The following is a 27,927-nucleotide window of genomic DNA, read 5'->3' as shown; positions in this document are numbered from 1 at the left end:
AGGAGCTCCCATTGAGAAAAGGGACATGAACATCGCCTCCAGGTTCTGGTTTGGCTTCATCAGCAGCACTATCATGCAATCCCAAAATGAGTCTATTCTACGCCATCATAAGGCGGCTTGCCTTGGTTCTATCATAGTCACCGAAGGGTCTTACTTCGCCTTATGTTCCAGTGTGTTGAGCCTTGAAGAAAAGGATCAAGTCGGTGGAAAAAGGGAGCAGTCGACGAATCGCTGAGAAGTTCCGCGAAGCAGTACCATGTCGCCCAATGACTCAGAGCATGAAGATGTTGAGGACTGGTGCAAGACAGCGATGAACTACACCAAAGGGCAAATCACCGAGTTGATTGGCGATTTCGACTAACGACGCCGAACGATCCGATGCAGCACAAATCTGTGATTACTATAAATACTAGTTAGAGTTTTTAGATTTAGTGTGGAACAAATATTATAATCTGTGATTCGTGCTCGGAGTTCGGATACTTTGCCGCCTAGCTTTTCAATCTTAATTTAATCGGCACAGAAGGTTAGTTCTCCAAACCTCGAGTTTACTTTTGAATAGTTTGTACTCTTTTGCAATGATCGTATCTTATTGATGTGTGATGGGCCTCCCTGCTAAAATAAGATTGTTTACATGCCTCTTTTAACTTAAAAACCTTACCCATAATATTTGATTATCAAATGCTCATTGCTTTTGTGCTTTCTAATGAGTTGGATTATGATTGTGTGTTGATTAATTGATTGGGTGAAGTCTGAGTACCCAACGTTTGTGCTAAATGTCGAAAAATTGCTTAATGATAGAGCGGGTGACACTGCTCTTAAGAAAAAATATCATCAAATGGCCAAATTCTGCAAATCCGGGAGAAATCTGAGCATACCGGGGTGATGGGTAGCATGGGTATGTTTGAATTCCATGAGTGCATGCTTTGATTTTACTTTCGGAGGTTGTGGGATTGAATTCGAGAAGATGGGTTGAAAATAGGCATGTTGGGTCAATTGGCGAGCTAGGTCGAGCTCGCCGAACGACTCGGCGGTTCGCCTAAAGGCCCCATCTCGCCGATTATTTGGTTCCTTGATTGATATTCTATATTCTAACCTTCGGCGAGAAGTATGAGGGCACCGAAAGCACTCAGTGACTCGCCGAAAGTATTATTATCGCCCTTTATCTGTATCTCTGGAACCCACATGCACTGTAACTGTTGGCGAACAAACTCATGTTCACCGAAAGTAGTCGGTGATTCGCCGAAAAGATCCTCATATCACCGACTTGTCCTAATTGTTGAGCCATCCCCTTCGGAGAGCTTGACTTAGCTCACCAAAGAGGTTTGGCGACTCGCCGACTGAATCGGTAAGTCTGTCTGCAATAACTTTTATGTGCTTGCATTTGAGTTTCTTCTCGATCTTTTGCATATATGGTATGCACCAATTTAATTGAGCCACCTGAGAAAAAGGCAAGGGACATTACGATAAGTGAAGGAGGATCACGTCATTCACTAAAAAGAAAGCAAGATCTCCCACCAGGAGATAAATGCAAACGGAAAAAGCACATAGCAAGGAAATGATTAGTTTTTGAGCCAGATTTCTCTGAACCAGAGGACGAGCAACCTCTGATCAACCGAAGGGATGTGCTACGGGCCAGATCTCAATCCACAGCCGCCAGTACTCCCTAAGATGCCACATGTCCTACTGCAGACGCAGTGCCAGCCCATGTACCCTCAGTACCTCTTGCACTTCCTATAGTTCCTCCACCAAGGCTGTTAAACAGATTGAAAGGTGATGGTTTAAGGACCATCATAGAGAAGAAATTTTTATCCTTGGAGGGCCTAGAAGGCAAGCATCTAGATGTGCTTGAAACTCTCCGATATCATGGATTCGAGCAGTTCAGACGGCCCCGAGAACCCCAAATTCCCTACTAGTTAAGAGAGTTTTACACTGCTTATAGGGAGTTGGGGCCTAAGAATAAGAAGAAGGCAAGTGAGTTTCGACCTGTGAAGTCGGTCATGGTCAGAGGCAAGGAGGTGGAGTGTCACAGCGAGCATATTAATTTTGTATTAGGTAGACCGCTACACTCTGCATTCCCTTACGAGGGGTTGCCGATTATTAAGTCCATGGATGACTTGAAGGGTTGGTTGGCTCTGATAATTTCTGACACCACCCCGATGTGGATGGATGCAGGAGCTCCCATTGAGAAGAGGGACATGAACATCGCCTCCAGGTTCTGGTTTGGCTTTATCAGCAGTTGTATCATGCCATCCTAGATCAAGTCTATTTTGCGCCATCCAAAGGCGGCTTGCCCTGGTTCTTCATGGCCATAAGGCAGATCGACCTAGGACTTTTCCATGAGAGCCAAGCAGAGACTTACCTCTTAGCCATTCCCAACCTTGATCTCTTAGTTATGCTGACATGCTGGAATTCCATAAATTGGACTCATTCAGGGATATATTTTAATAAAAAAAGTGTCCTCAATTGCTAATTTTGTCTCAATATCTGATGAAAATCTTAAGTTTCAGGTATTTGAAGTTTTAAGGAGAGCATGGACACTACGTCACAAAAAAAGGAACGACAGGGTTGAAAATAACCAAGAAATGAAGGCATGAGGATCGCCGAGTCCACTTGGCGAGTCACCGAAGGGCCTTAATTCTCCTTTTGTTCCATAGTGTTGAGCCCTGAAGAAAAGGATCAAGTCGGCGGAAAAAGGGAGCAGTCGGCGAATCGCTGAGAAATTCCCCAAAGTAGTACCATGTCGCCCAATGATCCATTGCAACACAAATTTGTGATAACTCTAAATACTAGTTAGAGTTTTTACATTTAGTGTGGAACAATTATTCTAATTTTCAGTTTACAATATTAGCTTTTCATATTTTTGCTCTGAGTTTGAGAGGGTTTTGAAGACTTGAATAAGAACAGGGTTTCATCTCCAAAGATTTGGACTTTGGGTATCTTGGATTCTTTATTCTTGTGCTGTAACAAGACTTAAATCTCCATAACCATTTGAATGCAAGCTAATTTAGGTATAAATTTCTATCTCTTGATGTGTGCCTAAAAACCCCAATTCTTGAACTGTGAATTAGCGAATATGGGTTAAGATAATTGTTGAGTCTTGTTTGTTGATAGTTTAAATGTAGTTTAATGGTCATTTCATCTAGTAGTTGTGGTTTAATCTAATGGATATGTAGTTACAAATACAAATTCAATCATGTATTTTCGGCTTGCTCGAGAGAGTAGTCAAAAAACCAAGACCACTAGATTGATGGCCTACGTAGTGGGTCGACATGAGGCTCAGCCCGAGAGGGTGAGTCCTAGTCCCATATCCTAACACTCAGCTCGAAAGAGTGAGGGAGGTAAGGCGAAGGTTGGTCTTCATGTGGCAAGTGGTGTCCAAGAGGAACCCATTTGAAACTGGGTAAGTTGCTCGAGAAAGAACTCAATCCCACATAAAGCTTAGCCTAGTCACTATTACTCTATAAATTTTCTATCGAAAGCGTATACCCAATACTTTAGATTAGCTCCTATTCCGGTGACAACCCAAGAATCCCCCTCTCATTGTTAGATTTTCTTAATTAATCTTGTAAATTTTAGTTTATTTGTGACGAAACCCCCATTTCATATTTGACACTCTTGTGTCTCCCTTTAATTTACAATGTTTTTACTCGTTAATATATTTATCTACGACTAATTAGAATGAAATTCTAATTTTCTATTAATTCTCAAAACCATTCCCTTGGGACACGACCCCAACCCTTGGTTAGGTTACTATACTATTGCACGATCGTAGATACCCGAACTCTAAGACGTGTCATTGATTACCCAAACATCAAAATGGTGCCACTGCTGGGGAATGGTGTTATTTGAAGAATTTTTAGTTAAGTAGAATTTCTGTTTTTTTAATAGTTGTAGTTTTACTAATTTTATTTTTAGTTTCGTTTTTCTCTAAGTTGTTGTATGCAGTAACTTTGAGCATGGCTGAGGGAAATGGTGACAACTCGGCATAGACGAGCCAAGAAGTCGAGAGGGACATCGAGTTAACCGCACTGGTATCTCAGCTGAAGAAGTTGTTCTCTACAATAACAAAGATGGAAAATTAGTGCAAGAGTCAAGGGAGGTACATACCTTCTCACGAGAGGAAGTAGTCTAGAGATAGGGAGAACAATCGTGTCGAGGACATACTTCAAGTCATTATCCAAAAATCACTGAACAAGAGCGAATGCTGGAAGAGACGAAGGAGAGTATTGAAGTGTTAAATCAAATGATTGGCTCTCACTCTAGATCGAAACAGCTGATCAGGATACTCCTGAACTATGCGGTGCCTCCTATTCACTCAAATGAACTATTGGGGTTAATTAGTAGCACTAGTGCCAACCCAACCAATGGGGAGTGAGTAAAGACTCTCGTCGAGCCACGACGTTAAATAAGGCGCTTCTTGGGAGGCAACCCAAGGTTTTAATTGCTTTATTTTGCTTTTATAAATAATGGTGTGTTAGTGGTGCAGGATTGAATGAGGAAAGTGGTGAAAAATACAGATTGGTCAGAAAATGGTTAGTCGACGAGGCAGACTCGACCCGCCGTTTAGCTCATTTCAAAGTTGAGTCAAAGCCTGTAAAACTCGGTTGACTTACGAAGCAGTTCAGCGTGTCGCCGACATGCCTCGATGCATATCGATGTCTTGACCCCCAAGAAACTGAAAGAACTTTAGCAATCGTCGGGCAAGTGATCACTTGGCGATTCACCGAGTGAATCGGCGAATGCGACTAACGTCGCCGAACAGGCGTGAACTGGATGGTTTATAATGGTGAAAAGACTTCAAATTTGAAATTCTTCACTTTCCCTCACACTTAAATCTATTAAACTCACACTAAGGTAGTATTTTCTTGATTTTAGCATTTTTCTAGCACTTTAGTTTGTTGATTCGTGCTCAGAGTTGGGATACTTTGCCGCCTAGCTTTTCAATCGCAACTTAATCGGCACAGAAGGTTAGTTCTCCAAACCTCGAGTTTACTTTTGAATAGTTTGCACTCTTTTGCAATGATCGTATCTTATTGTTGTGTGATGGGTCTCCTTGCTAAAATTAGATTGTTTACATGCCTATTTTAACTTGGAAACCTTACCCGTAATATTTGATTGTCAAATGCCCGTGGATTTTGTTCTATTTAATGAGTTGGATTATGATTGTGTGTTGATTAATTGATTGGGTGAAGTCTGAGTTGCCCACGTTTGTGCTAAATGTCAAAAAATTGCTCAATGATAGAGCGGGTGACACCGCTCTTAAGAGAAAATATCATCAAATGGCCAAATTCGGCAAATCTGGGAGGAGTCTGAGCATATCGGGGTGATGGGTAGTTTGGGTATTGTTCTAATTTTATGAGTGCATGCTTTGATTTTTATTTTCGGGGGTTGTGGGATTGAATTCGAGAAGATGGGTTGAAAATAGGCACGTTAGGTCAATCGGCGAGCTAGGTCGAGCTCGCCGAATGACTCGGCGATTCGCCCAAAGCCCCCATCTCGCCATTGATTTGGTGCCTTGATTGATATCATATACTATAACATTCGGCGAGAAGTATGAAGGCACCGAAATCACTCGGCGACTTGCCGAAAGTATTCCTATAGCCCTTTCTCTGTATCTCTGGAACCCTCATGCACTGTAACTTTCAGCGGACAAACTCATGCTCGCCGAAAGTATTCGGCGATTTGTTTGAAGGACCTTTACATCGCCGAGTTGTCTTAATAGTTGAGCCAACCCCTTCGGCGAGCTTGACTTAGCTCGCCAAAGAGGTTTGGCGACTCACCGAATAAATCGGTAAGAATGTATGCAATAACTTTTAAGTTCTTGCATTTGAGTTTCTTCTCGATCTTTTGCATATATGGTATGCACCAATCTAACTGAGCCACCTCAAAAAAAGGCAAGGGACATTACGATAAATGAAGGAGGATCACGTCCTTCACAGAAAAGAAAGCAAGATCTCCCACCAGGAGATAAATGCAAACGAAAAAAGCATATAGCAAGGAAATGATTAGCTGATTGTCATGAGGAAATGAAGTATCACTTTCGATTCCATCAAAATAAGGAGGGACGACATTAGTCTTCTGTGCAACGACATTCTGATCATATGTAGCAGAATTTAAACCTTTGTTGTTTCCAATCATTTTTCTCTTTTCGACGCTTCCTCTAACAGAGCTGAGAGATGTAAACCCTTTACCTCAGCCTATTACTTCAAGATCATCATGAGAAAATAAAGTATCAACTTTAATTGGATCAAAACCAGGTTGCATAAGGTTCTTATTGTGTGCTAGTTCATTTTTACTTTTTCCAATTGACATTCTCTGTACAACATTACTTTCTTTACTAGAGCACACATATGTAAAGTTCTGTCCATTCTCCTTTGCTACAATTCAAACATTATACATCCTTAGTCGTCTAACAATAATAAAAAATTGTATACTAAGAAAATAAAATAAGATCAGAAACCTGGTTTACTTCTCGCAGTCTCTTGCATTGCATCAAGATTTTCATGAGGAAATGAAGTTTCATCTTCTATTTGATCAAGACAAGGTTGCATCAAATTCTTGTCCGATGCTAGTTCATTCCTATCAGAATATGCAGCACTAGAACCTTTACTTTTTCCAATCGAAGTTTCCTGTACTACAATACTTCGTTTAATAGATCCCATAGATGTAATGTTCTGCCGGATTTCCTTTTCTACAATTCAAACATTATAAAGTCTTAATCAGTACACTAAATAACCTGAATTTCTCTCGGAGGCTTCTCCATACAAGATTTCCTAAAATAAATCTCTTAAACAAGCATAAATATAAACCTATTCAAGATAAATATGAAAGTGAACTTTTCTAAAGTTAGAGTTAAAGAAAACATCTATTTAGAACTATTCAAGATCACAGAGCAAGGAAAAATGAAAATCCACATTATAATTTTGAAATGAGAGTATCTCAACCTTTGTTGTGTCCAATCATTTTTCTCTTTTCGACACTTCCTCCAACAGAGCTGAGAGATGTAAACCCTTTTCCTCATCCTGTTACTTCAAGATCATCATGAGAAAATAAAAGGTGCAACAACTAAAATTATATTTAATCGGCCAACAATAATAAAAAAATTGTATACTATGAAAATAAAATAAGATTAGAAACATGGTTTACTTCTCGCAGTCTCTTGCAATTCATCAAGATTTTCATGAGGAAAGGAAGTTTCATCTTCTATTAGATCAAGACCAGGCTGCATATTATTCTTGTCCGATGCTAGTTCATTCCTATCAGAATATGCAGCACTACAACCTTTACTTTTTCCAATCGAAGTTCCCTGTACTACAATACTTCCTTTAACAGATCCCGTAGATGTAAAGTTCTGACCGATTTCCTTTTCTACAATTCAAACATTATAAAGTCTTAATCAGTACACTAAATAACCTGAATTTCTCTCTGAGGCTTCTCCATACAAGATTTTCTAAAAAAATCTCTTAAACAAACTTCAATATAGACCTATTAGAGATACATATGAAAGTGAACTTTCCTAAAGTTAGAGCTGGAATCAACATAAAGAAAACATCTATTTAGAACTGAATGTACATACCTCTATAGCTTGAGAAAATAAAGCACAACACCTGACAATAAAAATGTGTAGCTTGAGAAAATAAAATATAATACCTGATTTGCTTCTCAGAGTCTCTAGCATTATATTTGTTGGATCAATCAAGGTTCTCTTTTCAGCAGTTACTCTTACAGATCCCATAGATTTGAGGCTTTGCCCTCGTCCCCTGGCTAACGCACCAGGTGGAAGGAATGATTGCTTTAAATTCTTTGAACTTGATCCCATTTCAGATTTCTTAAAATTTAAAGGACTCATTTCATCCTTATCATAAAGTCCAACAATAGAGTACATTTAGCTAAGTATCTTTTAGGACGGATATTAACATAGAACAAATATAAAAATAGCTAGGATAAACAAACAAAAGATAAATGCTACTACACATTGTCTCTATTCATTTCATACAAAGTAAATAAGAAGATATTGTTATTCGATCAACCTCTATTCACTCTAACTACTTCAATGAATCAAAATTACATATAGAAGATTTAGAATATGTGCATGTAATTGAAAAAATATAAGCATCCACTATGAAGTTCCAAACCTGTATGAGTTCTTTTTCTTTTTCTTTCAATTGAATCATGTAAATCCTCAGAATCATTATCATTCTTTTGCATATCATCAAAAGAATCACGAGGCATAAACTTTCGCACCACATTCCAGCCTTTATTAGAATGATCTCTCGCATAAAATACTTGTGATGCTTGATTGGCTAATACAAAAGGCTCATCCGTTTTCAAAAATCGTTGTGGGTTAACACTCACAAAGTCATATTCATCCATTTTAACTCCCCTTTCTTTGTCATATACGTCATACCACATACATCTAAACAAAACCAATCTTCTCCCCCCGATAAATTGTAATTCAAGAATCTCTGTTAGTTCTCCATAGTAATCAATTATTCTATCTTCTTCATCAGTCTCACCGGCAACAACTATCCCACAATTTTGAGTCCTCAAACCGTTATCATAATCTTGTACATGAAATCTATACCCATTAATAATGTAGCCTTTGAAACTTGTCACGTATTTCATAGGACCACGTGACAATGTGAGTAAATCTTCCATTTTCTTACTATTGTCATGTTCGTATAATCCTGCAATCTATCATGATTAAGAACATAGTTTAGCAAATATTATTTCCATGATTTGAAAATAATAGTTTTTAAATAGTATTCACCTTTTCTTTAAACCAACTGATGAATTGTCTATCTGAATTTTTTTGAGAGGAATCACCTGGAACTTGAGAAAACTCTCTATAGAAGATTGAAGCATAATAAGTGTCATTACTTACTCGAGAAGAATTACATTTTGAAGCATTTTGAAGAATTACAAAATCATTTTTTTGAAAAGTAATTACTTACTCGAGAAATGGTTGAACTTCATCACAATTCTTCAAAATATAAATATGGGCTTGCTCCATTTCTTTTACGGTGTGTCTTGCCACCTTTTAAAGCTTTTCCAGGTTGACAAAAAATCATTAAACTTCCATCAGATTCTATAGCACCCCCATCATAATTCCGTTCAAGGCGATTAAATTTTGTTTCCATTGTATGCAAACACCTTGAACATAAGGTCGTAAATTCATTTGCTATATGTCCCTCTGCAATAGAACCTTCAACGCATGATCTATTACGAATAAAAAGCTTCAAAAAGTATAACCATCGCTCTATTGGATACATTGATCGATATTGAACAGGTCCAGCAATCATAGCCTCATTAGCTAAATGAATTGGCAAGTGCTCCAAGACATCAAAAAAAGCAGGAAGGAAAACCTTTTCTAACTTGCATTGAGTTTCAGGAATTTGTGCTTCTATTTGTTCCAACTCCTCTAGTTTTAAGCACTTTGCTCCAAGAATATTGAAAAACAATGACAACTCAATTATTGGCTCACGCACCTCCGTGCATAGCATACTACGTATGGCAAGTGGGATTAAATGTTGAAGAAGAACATGACAATCATGACTTTTTAATCCTGAGATTTTGTGATCTTTCATATTGATACAATGAGAAATATTTGATGAAAATCCATCAGGAACCCTTAAATCCTTCAAAAAATTTAAAAACTTGTGCTTCTCTTCAGGAGATAATGTGAAACATGCTGTTGGTAGCTCATACTTGTCTCCATTTTCTTTTGGATGTAATTCTTTCCTGATGTTCATTTCTTGCAAATCCAAGCGACTGCTCAGGGTGTCTTTTGTTTTGCCTTTGATATTTAAGATTGTTCCCAAAATATTATCACATATATTCTTCTCAATGTGCATCACATCTAAATTATGCCGCAACAACAAAGTTTTCCAATATGGAAGATAAAAAAAATACTCTTCTTATTCCAATTATCACCTCTTTTCTCATGTGATACTTTAATCTTCTTCTTTGGATCATTTGTTAGAGGTAACCCATCTAAATCAGCCACTTGATCAAGTATGTCATCACCAGATAATGTATTTGGAGGTAATCTCCACTCTGTAGTACCATCAAATGACTTTTTATCTTTCCTCCATTTGTGATTAAGAGGAAGAAAGCGTCTATGACCCATATAACACTGTTTTTGACCATTATTCAACCTAATTGAGATTGTTTCTTTATTACAACATGGGCAAGCTAATTTTCCTTTTGTACTCCAACCAGATAGATTTGCATAAGCTGGAAAGTCATTAATGGTCCACAATAAAGCAGCATGCAACGTGAAGTTCTGTTTAATTGACGCAACAAAGGTAACAACTCCAATTTTCCATAATTCATTTAATTCATCAATCAATGGTTGAAGATAAACATCAATTGCATCTCCGGGACTTCCAGGACCGGGAATAAGCATTGACAAAATAAATTTTTCCTGTTTCATGCATAACCAAGGTGGTAAATTATAAGGAATAAGTACCACCGGCCAAATACTATATGGAGTTCTAGAACATCCAAATGGTTGAAAACCATCACTAGCAAGTCCAAGTCTAACATTACGAGGCTCCATAGCAAATGATTGATGAAGTTCATCAAACTTTTTCCATGCTTTTGAATCAACTGGATGCCTCATAATCCCATCACTAGCTTTGTTTTCATGATGCCATTTCATTAAAGAAGATGTTTTTGAGCACATAAACAATCTTTGAAGCCTTGTCTTTAAAGGAAAATAGCGTAAGATCTTGTGTGGTATCTTTTTTCCCTTTCTAAGTCTAGTTTCTCCACTATTTTTATCCTCCTTCCATCTAGATGCACCACAAATTTTGCAAGAATCAACTAACTTATCATTCTTCCAATATAACATGCAATCATTCTTACATGCATCAATCTTATCATATGAAAGCCCTAGGCTTCGAATTAGTTTCCTTGCTTCATAATATGAATCTGGCAAGTTTGATTCATCAGGCAACAAATCATTCTTTAACATCTTCAGTAACATATTAAATGAGTCATTACTCCAACGACCAATACTTTTAATATGAAGCAATTTCACCAAAGTAGAAAGTTTTGAACCTTTGTATAGTGGTTGATCATATTCCTTTAAAAGACTATAGAATCTTTTCGCTTCAGGATTTGGTTCCTCCTCGGGAATATCATCACCGCCAGTATTCATATTTTCTATATTAAAAGCAGGATGTAAATCTGTAAGAATTTCATGTATTTCATCCTCTTCATCATCCTCGCCAATTTCATTTTCATCATCTTCAGATTCAGAATCTGATTCTTCAGTCTCACCTATCCTCTCACCATGGTGATACCAAAAGGTATAATTTTGGATCATTCCATGTACTATTAACTGTGATCTAACAATCTCTCGTGTTCGAGAAACTGCATTACAACATTTAATACATGGGCATCTTATTTCATTCGCTTTCCTCAATCTTGTAAAAGTATAATTCAAAAAGCTTTCTACCCCATGTATATAAGCATCATCAAGTCTATTATGAATAAGTTGCATCCATTGCTTATCAGGTGCCATAATCCGGTCTAGACAATAGAATGTGGAACAAACGTATTTCAGTACAAAAATACAAAAGGTGCAACAACTAAAATTATATTTAATCGGCCAAGAATTAATAAATCAATCAAACAAGTTCGAGAGGGGGTTGACAAACCTAAAAAATAGTTATATCTCCTACATGCTAAGATACTTGAATCATAGAACCAATTTGTGGAGTATTTAAGTAAATAAAAATTCTAAGCAGATGAAGAATGGTAAATGTTCTGGTGTTGTGTTGATGAAATAAAAAAGATAGATACTGAGAAAAAAAAGGGGACGACAAATTAATTACCAACAATTCTAACTTTGTGTTCATTAGATTCTTCTTGACATGTATAAATGAATCCAATGGAGTTCCGCTATACATGAACTTGATCAAGTCCACAAACTTGAAGTTGCATGTTAAATTCTCCAAGAAAGTAGGGGTTACCTCTAGGTGTGTATATTAATGCAAATAGAATTGTGCTACAGAAAATTTAACCAGGTACACTAATAGTTGATTTAGTAGAAATGACAATAGTTCTCAGTTTCTCTGTACAGCCCACTGAATCATATCAAAAATCTACAAGCTTTTTTTTTTATCTAAAAGAATTAATGTGGACAGTTTCTGGAAAACTGTCAACTAATAAAAACTGAAGTTAGATGCAACTGAATTTTAAATCCATTTTAGTATACAATTGAATTTCAAAGATAAAAAAAACCATACAGAAAACAAGAATGAGACAGCATATAAAACGCCAAAAACAAATTGAACTTTATAGAATTCAATGAAAGGAAGCTTAAGTATTTGGCTGAGAGAAGGATAAGAAAAACTAACTGTTTCTCGCTGCTCTGCACTCTAGATTAACTGTGTTTCTCACTGCTCTGCACTGTTTCTCGCTGCTCTGCTCTGCACTCTAGATTACTTAGCTAACCTAGCTACTAGTCAAACATATATACAAGAATTCAATGAATTTGGCAGTTACCAATAGCAGACAAACACATTATAAATATGGACAAAACACAGATTCCATCAAGCAGAATAAGAACATGGCAAATTAGACAACATGAAGATACAAGTTCAGACATATAGACAAAAAAGGAAGGGGAGCAGCAAAGCAATTTACATAGAAGTATGCCCTCAGAAAGGGATCATTACAATTGATAAAATAAAGTTTTTCCTAATCTACGTTAGCACACAAAAACTTTCACAAAAAGATAGGGTACATCGTCATCTGTAACATTCAAGCATGTAGCAATAAATTATGTCCCACTTTGGATTTTATCTATTTTTTATTACGTAACTCGAATCTTCCAATTCTAAAATTGTAATTCAATAACCAAAAATGGAACCTGACAAAGACTAACATAAAACTACTTGATCTGCCTCAAATGAGCGCAATTTTTGTACAAAAACTAATCGAAAAAATGTTGACAGATACAAAATTGCAGCTCCAAGTACAATAGAGTAACAATAAGAAGAAAAAACTAATCAGATGTGATATATGTGACTAAGGCTATAGACTGCTTCACAAACAATTGCTTTCTACTATAGGAACATGTTTCTCTCTTACTAAATTTCATGTCAATTCCCTATAAAATTCAGTCAAACACATACTAAATAGTAATAGATAGTGTGCTGAACCTTGGCACATATAGAAGTTCAACACAAAATTGGTTGTATTTGGTAAAGAAACTTTTGGCTGGATGAGAACAAAGACCATATACATTAATTCTGATCATACATAAAAAAAGCTACGATCTTCATGTTTGATCAGAAAGACTTATTCTCGATTACAATATTAGGGGATAAAGAATGATTGAATATAAGAATTAGATAACATATAAAGCGCCAATAACAAATTGAACATGATGGAATACAAAGAGGTGGGTTAAAGGATTTGACAGACATAAGGAGAAGAAACACTTACAGTTCTTGTAGCTCTGTACAATCCATTTATTCTATATTGATAAGAACTCTGTCGATCCATATAAACTATCTTTCATATAGAATAATCAATAAGTACAACGCACAAAAGATTGTATGTTAGTAAAAACTATATCTAACGGGATGAGAAACAGAGAACAACTCCATCAATCCTAATCATACCTAAGATATATTCTTGATGAGTCCAGGGACAATCTTAGTAGATAAATAATGATCAATGTTTCCTCTAAACATTATAACGTCACATCCAATTTCATATAAAATTGAATTCCAGATACAAAAACAACTTTCAGACAAAGATAAAATCGTCACACCAGTTCCACTTAGAATTGAATTCCAGAATGCCAAAAACAAATTAAACTTGATAGAATACAAAGAGGTCAAATGATTTACCGGAGAGAAGAGAACAATCACTTACTATTGATTTTGTAGAGGAGGAAGTTCTGATCAATTGTTCTGTAGATTCAAAGCTTACTCTGCTTGAAAAAATGAAGAACAAGAACCTCTCTGTAGATTCAAAGCTTACTCTGCTTGAAAAAGTGAAGAAGAGGAACCTCTCTGTAGATTCACAACTATCTTATTTTCTCTTACGAACGAAGAAAACTGAAACCTAGTGATGAGCCGCCGTAGATCTAATGAGAAACGTACATAGGGCTTCTCTCAGATTGTTTCTCAAATAAAACCGAGGAAAAAATACGCGGCTTTTTTTTTGTTTAAGTTATTATTTGTAAATTTAATATTTAACCCAAATATAATTATTCTTCAATAAAAACAAAAAAACAAAAAAGTAATATATATATATATATATATTTACTAGTAATTTGTTTTAACGACCGGAAAATAATTTTGGAACGACTAATATTTATCCTCTCGCTTATAATATATTAAAAACTAACTCTAACGACCAAAAAAATTATTTTGTCGTTAGGAATACACTTTTTACGACCACATCTATGTCCCTTCGTTAAGAAATGGTCGTTAAAATGCACTTTTCTTGTAGTGGAAATTAATTAATCTTTACCTATTGGATTGAAACCCCTATCAAATTGCACACATCCCTAGTCATCTCCAACTTGGTGAAAGTTTTTTGTGGTTGTTTTGAGATAGTGATACTCATATTTAAATTAAACCTTGTCTTCCCAAATCCCCCAATTTTATATATTCTTATTTTAGATAACATCGTGTTAGTTAGATTTTGTATAACATCGTGTTAGTTAGATTTTGTTTGAAAATTGAATAAAGCATAATCCTTTCTGTCAATCCTTATGGTTAGACCTGACTCGTATAATATTGGGTATTATTATTGCACACAATCGCATATACCTTATTTGGGAGGTATAATTGAGTTTTATCAATTCTCACCAAGATCTTGTTCCCATTTATCATACCAAACATATGTAACATCTTTGAGTTTCTACGAAGCAAGTTCGACACCCTCAATATTAGTAGCATGTAACATCCTCAAAATCTTCCATATCTCATGAATCAAGTTATGAGGATATTATTCTACCTTAGACCTTATAAACACTGGTGGGTTCACACTTCATAAAAATAAGTTAGGGTTTTGAGAGAAGAGAAAAAAAGATAAGAAAAGAGGAGAAAAAACAAGGAATCGCCAAGTTCTTGAAGAATTGCTTGTGGATTTCGCCAAGGCTTGATCCATACGAGGTATATGAGATCACATAACGATAGGTTAGTTCAACCACGCGCCAATATTGTTTTATTCAGTAAAATTATGTTCTTGAAAGTATAGAAATTGAATTTTTGATGGATTTGTTTGAAGTTTCAATTGGGTTCTGGATTGTTGAAGTTGTTAAGGAGTTCTTGATTTAAATTCATGAAATTAGATGTCGTTTTAAGTAGATTCTTGCATATTATGGTTATGTAGTCGAATCTAAGTATTTGGGGAAAGAACCAAGTGAATCTAGAGGGTTTAGAGTTGAAAAATGAGCAACAAAAATTAGTGATTTTCTGGGTAGGAACATGGGGCGCCATGCCACTCAGAGCACCCCACTTCAGTGTCTGAAGTTTGGGCTTTGGGGCGCTGTGCCACTTAGAGTGCCCCAACCCAAACTCTGAAGTTTGGGCTCTGTCACCCCACGCCACTAAGAGCACCGGGGACGCCAGGTCTTCTACCCTTTCCCACTTCTTTCTGTAAAAGTTCCCTTGAAATGTAACTATGTTTTCTAGTTGATTAATACACTCTAAGGTACGTCTAAATAACATGAAATCATCCATAACATGAGATCTTGAACCTTGAATCCATAATTCAATTCAAGGAAAGTTAAGAGTCAAGTCAAGAGAAGTTCATAAGAGTTTTCGAAAAGTCTTTTACAAATGTTTTCACTTTGTTTTAAAACTTGAGTTTTGAGTTGAGTAAAGAGTAAAGATTGAAGTTAATTTCTTCAAAAGAGTATATCGGGACTATGTATTCCGAAAGAGTAAATGTTTTCACATTTAAGCAAGAAAGGAAACTTTGATTTCTAAAAGAGCCTTTGGGCTAGTTTTTAGTAAAGACTAAATGCTTTCACAATTAAGCAAGAGAGGAAACTTTGATTTCCAAGAGAGCCATTGAACTAAGTTTTGAGCAATTATCTCAAACCACAGAAAGAAGTTATGTTTTTAAACATAAGATCTAGTATTATATTTTGGGAGTAGTATTGAGCACCGATATAAGGGAGAGTTCAGACAACCCCCATCCCCTATAAACCATGTAGCCATCATGGGTAGAAAAGGGTAATACTTTTTAGATGATTCCTTAGTGATTTTTAGCATAGACTAGTGGATCCACTTAGTAGTCAGGTTATATACCCTCGGCAAGGTATAGGATGGCCTTGACCATATGAGGCAAAACGTTGTATTATCACAATAGCTCTTGAGTGATGGTTGTCGGTTAGTGAAACTCCCACAGAATTATTTTGTATTCTTATATACACAGAAATAAAAATTATTTTTATATACATCTAGAGTTTACATTGTATCTTTGCAGACATACAGAGTTACTATGGTATTTCTAAATACATAGAGTTGTTATCCATGTATTAAAAGCTTTTCTTTATATTGCATTCATATTATTTTTTTATATTGAAATGAGTTAAGTTGAATTAATTTGAGCCCAGGTATGTTCTTTCAGTTCCTTTCAAGCTTATGTCTTGTTTAGTATTCCTCTCGCATGCTTGTACATTCGATGTACTCATACCAATTGGCCTGCATCTTTTTATGAAGCAAATATAGGTAACCAGGATCAACATCCACTGCTTCGTTGATCCAATTGAGCATTCAGAGCCTTGTGGTGAGCCTCCTTACTTTCCAGAGGATCCCCTTTTATTGCTTTCAGTATTTTAGTTTATTAGGATGTTGTGGGTCTTGTCCGAACGTTCATCTCAATTGGTTAGAGGCTTCATCGATAGTAGTTGATGTTAGTTCTTGAGGCTTTCCATTTTAGTTATGTTTGAGACTTGAGTGTCCACTTTGGCCAGTGAATGCTTATTTTAATACATTCTAAGTTATCCATTGAGCAGTTCAGTTTACTTTCTTTAAAGTAGTTTTATCATGAGTGAGTCTTCCGCTAAGAGTTAAGTCAGGGCAAGGGTTTGCTTGGGGCCAACAATGGCTCTTGAGTGCCAATCCTGCCCAGGGTGAAGGCTCCGGGGGTGATAATTATTAGCCGAAGTAGCGACGATAAAATCTTTTGACTTTTCTACAATGAAGAGTTGTACCAAATACTTAAAGGTGAAATGTGTATCTCGTATTTGTGCGTGGATGATGCGGGCAAAGAAATCTGAGTGCTTAGATAGATTTTGTATTTATAAGTATATTGGCAATCACAATTGTGTTATTGAACATGCCATCAACAACCATACAAAGCTCTCGACCAAAGTCATTGCACCGCTTTGTGTTAATCTTTATCGTGTTTGAAATGGTCCAAAAGTTAAAGAGATTCAGAGTACTATTTTAAAAAAAATTTCATTGTAGTCCAAGCTATTGGAAATGTTGGAAGGGAGGTGTGACTGCCAAAAAAATGGTTCGAGGTATAACGGAGCATGGATTCATGCTTACCAATTTTTTCATATATGATCGACACTCTTAATGTTGGTTCTAGGTATTGTATCATGGTAAGCGAGGATACTCATAGATTTATGTATTACTTCTTAGCTTTTGGTGCTTGCATTAGGGGAATTTCCCATATGAGAAAGGTAATTGCAGTCGACGAAACTCATTTACAAGGTAAATATGGGGGAGTATTGTTGAGCGTTGTTGCACAAGATACGAAGAATCATGTTTATCCAATTACTTTTGTGTCATGGACAAAGAGAACGATGCATCTTGGACGTTCTTCTTTGAGAAGTTGAAGGATATTGTGGTCGATGTATCAGATTTATATTTTATTTTCGATAGACACAAGAGCATTGCTAATGGTATTGCAAAGGTTTACAATCATGCTCATCACAGATATTGCATGAGGCACCTTGGTGAAAATCTTCGGGAAAAGCACCATTGTGCAAATTTCCTCTATCTATACTACAACGCGGTAAAGGCATATTCTTTGGAGGAGTTCAACGATTATTTTGTGGAATTCAAGGACAATTCCCCCGAAGCAGCCTTCGTCCTTGAATATGAAATTGGTTTTGAAAAGTGGAGCAGAGCACAATTCCTAGGCAACAAGTATGATGTGATAACCACAAATATTGCCGAGTCACTCAATGCTATGCTGGTAGACGAGAGAGAGTACCTCGTGGCATCCACATTTAATTCGATTGCTAAGAGATTTGGAGAATTGTTTAGGGAGAAGCATGCATATGTCCTTCAATCAAAGGGTATTCAAATGGTGTCGGATGACGAAATAATCGCAAGAAAAATAATGAACGAGGGCGACTCCTTGTATGTAGAGAACATAACTGGGGATGGAAAACAATTCATCGTGTTCGGCGCCGATTCTACTTACAATGTTAACCTACTGGAAAGGTCATGTTCTTGAAGGGAATATGGCTTGGTGAAGATACCGTGCGCTCACGCAATGGCTGCTTTGAGATCGAAAGTATGGCGATGAGTATGGTATGAGCATCTATGAATATTCTTTACCTTTATATAAAGCTGAAACATACCTTCTTGCATACTCTGAATATATTAATGTTGTCCCTATTGAGTCGGAATGGTGTGTGCCAGAAGAATTTCTAAGAGTGAATATTCTTCTACCCCTTGTCGATACCAAACTTGGAAGGAAGAAAAGAAGATGTGTCAAGGGTATCAGTGAGAATTTTAAAAGCAAGAGGAGAAACAAATGTTCAATTTGTAAGAGATCCGGACAGAAGAGAACCACATGTATGAAAAACAACAAATCTTAGATAGATTTGACAAACTTTGTTTTTGTAACTAAGGTGGATGTCAAGCTGTTGTTTATTTTGGACCCCAACATTTTTTTCAATTCAATGTCAATTATTATCGAATTTACTCTTGATCCAATATATATCAATCAAAAGATGACATACATTTTGTACACTATCTATTAATGTTTATTATTGAGTCCACTCATTGTGTATTAAGGTGTGTATAATTAATATATGGAAATTTATGGTAATTGTAATGCAATGATTTTAATGTATGCATTAGAATGTAATTTTCCCCAAAACATTTATTTTTACATTTTCCCCCACTAAAACTGTGAATTATCCTCATGCATGTTATTTTTAATGCCCAAAATCAAACAATACATAATAAATAACTTATGTATAACTAATCAAACATATAACTAATACAAGTGTTACATAGATATACAGTTAACCAAATGACACCTTAAAGAATTATCAAAAAATTAGACGTTGACATCGAAAAAGTAGCAATTTGTACATTGTTATTGTTGTAAAACTTGGATAATTGACTATTCTCACTGTTGGTCAAAATATATAGATAATGAAGATAGTCGATACTTTTTCATGTGCTTGGTTTGGATTGTACCAATGACATCTACACTTCAACACTAATAAGGTATATATGGGTTGGTATCATGATCCAAAAATGATCTATATTGCACCTACTAGAATATCACGCTTATATATATACCGTATCTACTATAATTTAAAAAAGAGGATGATTAATTAATAATAAATTATATTATTGAAATTTATTCAATTAAATAAGTTTAAACAAGTCATGTTAGGGTCCACAGACATTGGGGATGGAGATAAATGATGTATGAAAAAGAGTTGTAGTTATACAATCAACATCTTCAATGTAATGTGTGAGAAAGCACAGGTAATACGATCTTCTTTTTAGGCCAACCTGAATACCTTACTTGAATAATCTCATGGAAGATGGTCCATCACATTAAAGAAACCACATGGAAAGATCTCCTCCAACTTAGTAGTAATAACTGGAATATTTTCATCCATCTTGTCTAAACTATTTGTCACGCCCCGAGCTACACCCGAGACGCGGACACGGGACCTAGGACTACAAGTGATCCCAAGCTAACCCTACTGGCATGATCATGAGCATACTAAAGATAATAAACTGATGCGGAAGCTGAATCATAAATAAATCTGAAAAGATGGGCAATACCCATATACTACAGCTGAATATATCAAATCTGAGAGTTTAATACAAAAGAAGTATCAAACTCAAAACACTAAGCTGAATCTAACTATGTCTGAAATAAGCCTCTAAACTGACTAGAAATGTTGGGACATGCCCCAACTAGATCTAGCAAAACTGAAACTAAAGACTAAAAATACAGAAAAGAAACTTATGACTATTGTCCTCGGAGAATGAGGACTCACCACTGATTCTGCTGAACTGGAGATCGGGAACCGATCTAAGCGTGATCTGGATGCTGAGAACCTAAACCTACATCACGAGAAGATGTAGCGCACGTATGCGTCAGTACTTGAAAGGTACTGAGCATGCAGGATGGAGTAAAGCTGAAATAACATATAACTGAACAAAGCATACTGAGCAATGATATAATCTGAACATGATATAGATACTGAAATACTGAATACTGAGCTAACTGAATGCAATGACCAAATTTAGAACATGTTGAGACTGAATACTGACTGTATTGAAATATGGTAAATGCAATAGAGTCTGACTGAACTGTGGGAGCTACTAATAACCGACATAAAACCACATGAGCTAAATGTGGAGTCCTATGTATACGCCCCATCGAGAGGACCCAATATACCCTGCCAGAGGTATAGAGGCATGCTGGCGTGATCACTAAACTGATGTTGCCCACAGAGGGGACTTACACCTACGTGGCTCGTAGTTCTAGGACTATATGGGTACGCTGAAACCCTAGTCCAACTCGGTATTATGCTACTCCCAATGAATTAAGTGGTTAACTGGTTATGACTGAATTTCTGTAAATACTGGATAGCTCGAAACGGAACATGCAAACTGAGAATGCAACAATTAATTTGATAATGATGCATTCATAAATTGAGGCATGTATAACTGAATACTGAAATATCTGACCTAGCATGTGTAATTCAAGAACTAAAGAAATACATAGCTAGGGTTCTGAAATTCATGCTATAAACTGAGCAATAACATTATAATCTGATTTGGAACATTTAAATAATTAATACATGATGATTTGTTCAAATTCTAGAAACCCTAGGTCTGTTCATAATCATGGAATCAAGAATCTGACTAAATTCTAGTGACCTAATGGGCGAAAGGAACCCACTAGTTAAATCCCACATACCTAGTGACGAATTCCACGGAGAAATCTTTCAATTTCGGTGTTGGAACTGAAGGAACCTCACTGCGTTCTTGAACTAGGGTTCTTGATCTTTTTTTCTCCTTCTTGATTCTAATTTTCTAAGTTTGATTAATGATTTTGACTAAGGTAAGTTCTAGTTATGTTTCTAGGCTTAAACTGATTAAAATCTCATGATTTAGGGTTTAAACGACGTATCTTAGGGGTTGAACGAAATAGGAAAAGACCAAAAGACCCTTGAATTAGCTGCTATCGGAGTGACTGACGGACCTGACTGACGGTCCGTCAATCAATCGACGGTCCGTCGATTGGGTCTGTAGGTCGAGTCTGCCCGACAGGGCTTCACTAAAACGGGCATAACTTTTTACTCGGAGGTCAGAATTTAGCAAACTCAGTGGCGTTGGAAAGATAATTCAATTATCTATCTAACCATAGATCATGGTACACATAATTCATTTGTTGCTAAGAGTTATGACCATATGAATATGACCCATCAATATTTTTCAGCTAACTGGCTGCTAATCCTCATCTAGGGTCAGACCTACGGACCGTCGATCGATTGACGGTCCATGCTGGTCGACCGTAATTTGTGTCAGAGGCTGGGTAAGGGAAGTCTCGATCCACGGACACAGACCACAGACCGTGGTCTGATCTACGAACCGTGGGTCTGTCCGTGAGTTGGGACTTAAGCCAATTTTTCTGACTGAGTTCTTGGGAAGTTTTCTGTCACGAACCACGGACCTACAGGACGGACCGTGAATCCATCTACGGTCCGTGGATGGTGTCCGTGAGTGCCATCTGTAACACCAGAAATTTGAAATCTTTATTTTCGAATACGGGGTGTTACATTATCTCCCCCTTGGGACCATTCGTCCTCGAATGAAGACTAATCTAGCTGACAAGAGGGAGAGGGCTACAATAACTACCACTAAACACTGAGAACTGAATATCTAACTGAACTGAGTTCCAAGAACATGCAAATACGCTGAAAATGCAAGTACAAACTGAAGGAACATGATTCTAAGACTGAATTTTCGCATGAATGACTGAAAAACTGAAGAGGAACTATTACCTCAAGCTGGAATGGAATCGGAAGGAAAGAGGTGAGGATACTTGGACTTCATGGCTGCTTCTGCTTCCCAAGTAGCTCCCTCTACGGACTGACTCCTCCACAAAACCTTGACTGAAGCGACTTCTTTGTTTCTCAACCTTCTAACCTGATGATCGAGAATCTCAACTGGTACATCCTCATATGAAAGGCTATATTTCAGGGCCACACTCTCTAATAGCACTATGGATGCTGGATCACCCACACACTTCTTCAAAAGAGAAATGTGAAAGACTGGATGCACTGCTGCTAAGTCTGCTGGCAACTCTAACTCATAAGACACTTTACCAATCCTTTCCAAGATCCGGTAAGGGCCTACTTATCTGGGACTGAGCTTCCCTTTCTTGCCAAATCCCATCACCCCTTTCATAGGTGACACTTTTAAGAAAACCCAATCATCAACTTGGAACTCTAGTTCCCTTCTTCTCACATCTGCATAAGACTTCTGGCGACTCTGAGCAGTCTTGAGTCTACCTCTAATGAGTTGCACTTTCTCTATACCATCAAGGACTGAATCTGGTCCTATCAAGGCTGCTTCACCTACTTCAAACCAACCAACTGGAGATCTACATCTACGCCCATATAATGCCTCATAAGGGGCCATCTGAATGCTGGAATGGTAACTATTGTTGTAGGCAAACTCAATCAGAGGAAGGTGATTATCCCAATTACTCTTGAAGTCGATCACACAAACTCTCAACATATCCTCTAAGGTCTGAATGGTACGCTATGCCTGACCATCCGTCTTCGGATGAAATGCTGTGCTAAGATTAACCTGAGTACCAAGACCTTTCTGAAATGACTTCCAGAAATGAGATGTAAACTGAGGACCTCTATTTGAGATGATAGACAAAGGAACTCCATGCAACCTCACTATCTCATTAATGTAAAGCTTGGCGTAATCCTCCGCCGAATCTATAGTCTTGACCGCCAAAAAGCAAGAAGACTTAGTAACCCTATCAACAATCACCCAAATGGAGTCATGTTGTCTGCGAGTACGAGGTAAACCTGTGATGAAGTCCATGTTGATCACTTCCCACTTCTAAGTAGGAATGTCAATCTCTTGAGTCATACCTCCTGGTTTCTGATGTTCTACCTTTACTTGCTGGCAATTGAGGCACTTAGCCACAAAGTCTGCTATATATCTTTTCATACCATTTCACCAATAGACTTCCCATAGATCACGGTACATCTTAGTGGCGCCTGGATGAATAGAATATCTGGAATTGTGGGCTTCTGCGAGAATATGCTGTCTCAATTCACCCACATCAGGAACACACAATCTACCTTGATAGCGAAGTACACCATCTCCCCCTTAGGAGAAAACCTCCACTCTCTGATTGTGGACTGCACCCTTAAGTTCAAGCAAGATTGGATCATTGTCTTGCTTTTCCTTAACCTCTACTACCAAAGAAGATTCTGCCCCATTCTGAACCGTTACACCACTATCTGATATGCTCATAAGACGAACTCCTAGGCGAGCAAGTCTGTGAACATCCTTTGCTAGCTCTCTCCTTTCTTCCTCAACATGTGCTACACTACCCATGGATAGTCTGCTAAGGGCATCTGCTACTACATTCGCCTTACCCGGATGGTAATGCACGCTCATATCATAATCTTTGAGGAACTCAAGCCACCTTCTCTGGCGAATATTCAACTCTTTCTGGGTGAACACATACCGAAGGCGCTTTTGGTCTGTGAACACATCTACTGAACACCATACAAGTAATGTCTCCAAATCTTAAGTGCAAACACCACTGCTGCTAGCTCGAGGTCATGAGTTGGATAATTCTTCTCATGTACCTTAAGCTATCTAGAAGCATAAGCTATAACCTTACCTCGCTGCATCAACACACAACCTAGGCCGACTCTAGATGCATCACAATAGATCACATAACCATCTGAACCCTCTGGTAAAGTCAAGACAGGAGTTGTAGCCAACCTAGTTTTCAGTTCTGCAAAGCTTTTCTCACAATCATCTGACCATTGGAACTTAACCTTTTTCTGAGTTAACTTAGTCAATGGAGAGGCTGATAACAGCAAGGTTAAGGGAGATCACAAATAGAGAATTAAATATTAGAATGCGGAAGCACAAAGAAAAGAAACAAAAAAAACTAAATAAAGATATGGGAAATTCGAAGGAAAGATCCACGAATTTCCAAAGATTAGATGTTCTAAGGCCTTGAAAAGATCCAAGTAACAACGTATAGATTTATGGAAGAAATCTAACGCCTTTACTTGAGAAAACGAATCAAAACGATAGATTCGGATCTTGACCGCTTTATGAGTAACTAAAGACAATAATTAGTATGTAGAAACTAATCACCTTCTAAAGAATACCAAAAAGAAACCAAAGATATCACAAGAAGAAGTTACTTTATACCTTAAACTATGAAACTAGTAAAGGTTTAAAGATAAATTCTCAAAGAACAAGTCACAAAGGTTCAAAGAACTCTCTCAAATATTATTAATATCAATCTAAAAATTGTCTTTAATGAATGAAAAGGACTCCTATATATAGGAGAAGGGAAAAACGTCCAAGAAGCCAAACCCTAAAAAAAACAATTACAAGGAATCCTACTCTAGAAAGGAAATAAAGTAACCTAACTAGGAACAAATTTAGTACTTCTAGGAAAGCATTAAATGGTACTTAGGAGACCATAAATAGACTAAGGGAAATATTAATAACCTATATATAAATAAATAAATAAGGTAAATCCCAACTAGGAAAAGAATCTTGACAATCTTGGAAAGTTTGACTAGTCTTCTCTCAAAACTTGGGCAGAAAGCAACTCTTGTTGTGGCTGATTCTTGGACTCTTCTTGACCTTTTTTGCACGAAATTGGACCTTAAAATTCCTCATCTTGGGCTTGAATTTGGGCCACCAAATAATTGTAGCATTTGGACAATTCCTCTCCCTTGGGCTTGAGCTCTTCTTCCCCAATAAGAAACCTTTGGATCAGCGATTGAAGCCCATTGAGCTTATCATTGAACTCCTTGGTTTGAGATCTTGTTATGGGCCTCCTTGGAGTTTCTAAAGCGTCATCCTTGTCCTTCAATGGAGTAGAGCTTCCTTGGATGCTATCATTCCCCTCTTCTTGAAGAGAATTCGTCCTCGAATTCAAATCTGCATCAAAATGGGAAAGATCAGAAACATTAAAAGTAGCACTAACTTGGAACTCACCAGGAAGATCAAGTTTATAAGCATTGTCTCCAATCCTTTCAAGGACTTTGTATGGCCCACTTCCTCTAGGATCTAGTTTGGTCTTTCTTTTGGAAGGAAATCTTTCCTTTCGCATATGCACCCAAACCAAGTCACCAGGTTTAAAAACAACATATTTTCTGCCCTTATTCCTTCGCAATGCAACTTCCTTGTTCTTCTTTTCAATTGCAAGCCTTGTTTGTTCATGAATTTTCTTCATCATATCAGCCTTCTTCTTACCATCAAGATTAGCTAAATCATTAGTAGGCAAAGGCAATAAATCAAGGGAGGTAAGGGGGTTGAATCCATATACAACTTCAAAAGGAGTCTTACCAGTAGAAGAATGGAATGTTCTATTATAAGCAAATTCTACAATAGGTAAGTAATCTTCCCAAGAAGTCAACTTTCCTTTCAAAATAGCCCTCAACATGTTCCCTAAAGTTCTATTAACCACTTCCGTTTGCCCGTCCGTTTGTGGGTGACAAGATGTAGAAAATAGCAATTTAGTTCCCAACTTTCCCCAAAGAATTCTCCAAAAGTGACTTAAGAACTTGGCATCCCTATCGCTAACAATAGTTCTAGGTATTCCATGCAATTTAACCACTTCCTTTACAAACAAGTCAGCCACATGAGATGCATCATTAGTCTTTTTACATGGGATAAAATGAGCCATTTTAGAAAATCTATCTACTACCACAAATATACTATCCTTACCATACTTAGTCCTTGGCAGCCCCAATATGAAATCCATAGAAATATCAATCCAAGGGGAATTAGAAACAGGTAAAGGAGTATAAAGACCATGCGGCAATGTTCTAGACTTAGCCTGTTTACATTCAAGACAATAAGAACACACTTTTTCAACATCCTTTCTCATGCTAGGCCAATAAAAATGTTCAGAAAGTATTTCCAGTGTTTTGGGTACACCAAAATGTCCCATTAGCCCTCCACAATGTGCTTCCCTAACAAATAGTTCACGCAACGAGCAGTTAGGAACACATAATTTATTTTCCTTGAATAGAAATTCATCTTGAAGATTAAATTTCTCAAAAGGACCTAACTTACATTCAGCAAAAATCTCACCAAAATCAGAATCATTAGCATAGAGGAACTTGATTTGGTCAAAACCCAATAACTTTGAAGTAAGAGTAGAGATCAAAACATACCTTCTTGAGAGTGCATCAGCAACCACATTCTCCTTTCCTTGTTTGTAAGCAATTACATAAGGAAAAGTTTCAATAAACTCTACCCATTTAGCATGCCTACGACTAAGTTTACCTTGGCTCTTCAAGTATTTTAATGACTCATGATCAGTCTTGACCACAAATTCTCGAGGCCACAAGTAGTGCTGCCATGTAGCTAACGCCCTCACCAAGGCATATAGCTCCTTATCATAAGTTGAGTAGTTCAATGTTGCTCCACTTAGCTTTTCACTAAAGTAGGCAATTGGCTTGGAGTCTTGCATCAAAACTGCACCTATGCCCTTACCAGAGGCATCACACTCAACTTCAAAAGACTTAGAAAAATCAGGCAATTGCAAAAGAGGCGCAGAACACAATTTATCCTTCAGCAAGTTAAATGCATCATCTTGTTCCTTTCCCCATGTAAAAACCTTATCTTTTTTTATAACTTCAGTTAAAGGAGCAGCAATGGTGCTAAAGTCTCGCACAAACCTCCTATAAAAACTAGCAAGTCCATGAAAACTCCTAACTTCAGTTACACTATTAGGTTTAGGCCATTCTTTTATTGCCTTGATTTTCTCATCATCTACTTCAACTCCCTTAGAACTGACCACAAAACCTAAGAAAACCACACGATCCACACAGAAAGTACACTTTTTGAGATTAGCAAATAAGCGCTGATTTCTAAGAACTTCAAAAACTTGTTTTAAGTGCTCTAGGTGTTCATCCAGATTTTGAGAAAAGATCAAGATGTCATCAAAATACACCACAATAAATTTTCCATGGAAATCTTTAAAAACATGATTCATTAGTCTCATAAAAGTGCTTGGTGCATTAGTCAAGCCAAAGGGCATAACTAACCACTCATAAAGTCCATATTTGGTCTTAAAAGCAGTTTTCCATTCATCTCCAGGATTCATACGAATCTGATGGTAACCACTCTTTAGATCAATTTTAGAAAAGATTTTGGAACCATACAGTTGGTCCAACATGTCATCAAGACGAGGGATAGGATGGCGATACTTTACCGTTATCTTGTTGATGGCTCGACAATCTACACACATCCTCCATGTTCCATCCTTTTTGGGGACCAATAGGACTGGAACAGAGCATGGGCTCATACTCTCTCGAACAAATCCCTTTACAAGCAATTCTTCAACTTGCCGTTGTAATTCTTTGGTCTCTTCAGGATTGCTCCTATAGGCAGGCCTATTAGGAAGTTGAGACCCAGGCACAAA

At 37.2% G+C, this 27,927-nt stretch overlaps 2 protein-coding genes across 7 annotated transcripts in view; both read right to left on the bottom strand.

Annotated features, from left to right (window-relative positions):
* The window catches only part of LOC125809294 (uncharacterized), an 862,104-nt gene that overhangs the window by 595,041 nt on the left and 239,136 nt on the right, over positions 1-27,927 (bottom strand). The window lies entirely within an intron of this gene.
* On the bottom strand, positions 8,976-11,530 carry LOC125809220 (uncharacterized). The gene is made up of 2 exons (XM_049488878.1): positions 9,934-11,530; positions 8,976-9,859 (listed from the first exon to the last, which is right to left on the bottom strand). The coding sequence occupies exons 1-2, from the start codon at positions 11,528-11,530 to the stop codon at positions 8,976-8,978; spliced, it is 2,481 nt and encodes an 826-aa protein (XP_049344835.1).

The sequence above is a fragment of the Solanum verrucosum genome, unplaced genomic scaffold (genome assembly GCF_900185275.1).
Source record: "Solanum verrucosum unplaced genomic scaffold, falcon-dt-bn FXZP01000062.1, whole genome shotgun sequence".
Lineage (NCBI taxonomy): Eukaryota > Viridiplantae > Streptophyta > Magnoliopsida > Solanales > Solanaceae > Solanum > Solanum verrucosum.
The sequence above is the reverse complement of the archived record's forward strand: the minus strand, read 5'-3'. Positions and strand labels throughout refer to the sequence as shown.

Excerpts from the sequence above, each read along its gene's own strand:
- LOC125809220 (XM_049488878.1), bottom strand. The coding sequence starts at position 11,530 with ATGGCACCTGATAAGCAATGGATGCAACTTATTCATAATAGACTTGAT. Across the intron at positions 9,860-9,933 it reads AGTATCACATGAGAAAAGAG|ATGTGATGCACATTGAGAAG; the intron begins GTGATAATTGGA and ends GGCATAATTTAG.